Source organism: Cicer arietinum, chromosome 6 (assembly GCF_000331145.2).
Source record: "Cicer arietinum cultivar CDC Frontier isolate Library 1 chromosome 6, Cicar.CDCFrontier_v2.0, whole genome shotgun sequence".
NCBI classification, from domain to species: domain Eukaryota; kingdom Viridiplantae; phylum Streptophyta; class Magnoliopsida; order Fabales; family Fabaceae; genus Cicer; species Cicer arietinum.
The window spans coordinates 61,369,898-61,371,120 of record NC_021165.2 but is presented as its reverse complement, the minus strand read 5'-3'; the positions used below and the strand labels follow the sequence as shown (position 1 = coordinate 61,371,120).

The 1,223-nt window shown below is 37.9% G+C and overlaps 1 protein-coding gene across 1 annotated transcript in view; it reads right to left on the bottom strand.

Annotated features, from left to right (window-relative positions):
* LOC101497218 (F-box protein CPR1-like) overlaps positions 1-1,122 on the bottom strand; it is a 3,796-nt gene extending 2,674 nt beyond the window's left edge. Inside the window, exon 1 of the mRNA XM_073369658.1 lies at positions 3-1,122. Within this exon, the coding sequence (XP_073225759.1) occupies positions 3-1,122 (1,120 nt within the window). The remainder of the gene's footprint in view (positions 1-2) is intronic.
* Positions 1,123-1,223: the final 101 nt, after the last annotated feature.

The following is a 1,223-nucleotide window of genomic DNA, read 5'->3' as shown; positions in this document are numbered from 1 at the left end:
ACCAAGCTCCTCAATCGTCTGAGTACTCATATCATACCATACTAGTTCTTCATCATTTATTCTCAAGAATATACCGCATTTCTCTCCTACTCCAATAAGATGTTGAGCGCAAGGTAAGGGCTTGACAATGAAGACATTAGCCCATGATTCCTTCACACCGAGTTCACCCAATATTCTTATGTGCAAAGTAGTCGATTCATCATTTATTATGAAGGCAATGGATTCATTTAACAACACCATGCGCCAAATATTATAATCGTCAACCATGTCTGAGGGAAGAGGTGTTGTAAGGAACACTTCATTGCACAAGTCAAATGATACCAAACACGGCCCAACCTTACTAAGACTATGGAAACTATCTATACCCGACCAATGACAAAATCCATCCATGTACACTCCCTCATCCATAATACAAAAAGGCATGTCAACTTCAAGTTTCCTCCAAGAGTTACTTCTTAGACTATATATCTCCCAGATCGAGGCAGAATCTATAGGTTCATCAAATGGCACATCTGCTTGGCCATCAAGAAAGAAATCTAATCGTCGAATCATTTTATAGTCATCTCTAACATGGTCATAACCAAAACCATGAAAGGTCTTCATAGTGTCATGATAAGGTACATACTCAAAAAGGCTAGGTGGAATGACCTTGAATTCATTTGTAGTAGGGTTCCAAAATACACATTTTGCGTACGGGCTGCTCCCTTGTGTGAGACAAAGAGTCCCGTTAACACAAACAGAACTCAAAATATCAATATAACTGTCATCCTCGTGAAATGGAGGTGGCCAATCTAATTTGACCCTATTCTCAAACCTGTCACCAGAAAGTAAATACAACGTAGAGTGGAGTAGTTCATTCGGTTCACCCGGTTCACCCGAAGGAAGTAGACAATGATTCAGGAGGATAGAAGCACCATCGTAATATGAATGGTTATTATAAAGGAAATAGTAGCGATACATTATCATAAATTGAGGGTTTTCAAACAAGAGAGTCCAAGCTTTGCGTACACATCCAAATCGGTACAAAGATTTTATAGACAATTTAGACAAAATAAAGAAGGAAAGATCATCGGGTATATGGTTGCTAACCTTTACATTTGTGGCAGCAACAAATTTCTCCATCTCCAAGCAATAGTTAAACCTATAGGAAGTATCACAAGAAAAAAAATTAAATCAAGTAATAAAAAGCACATGATGTTGAAATAAATTGATTGCAAAGAGCA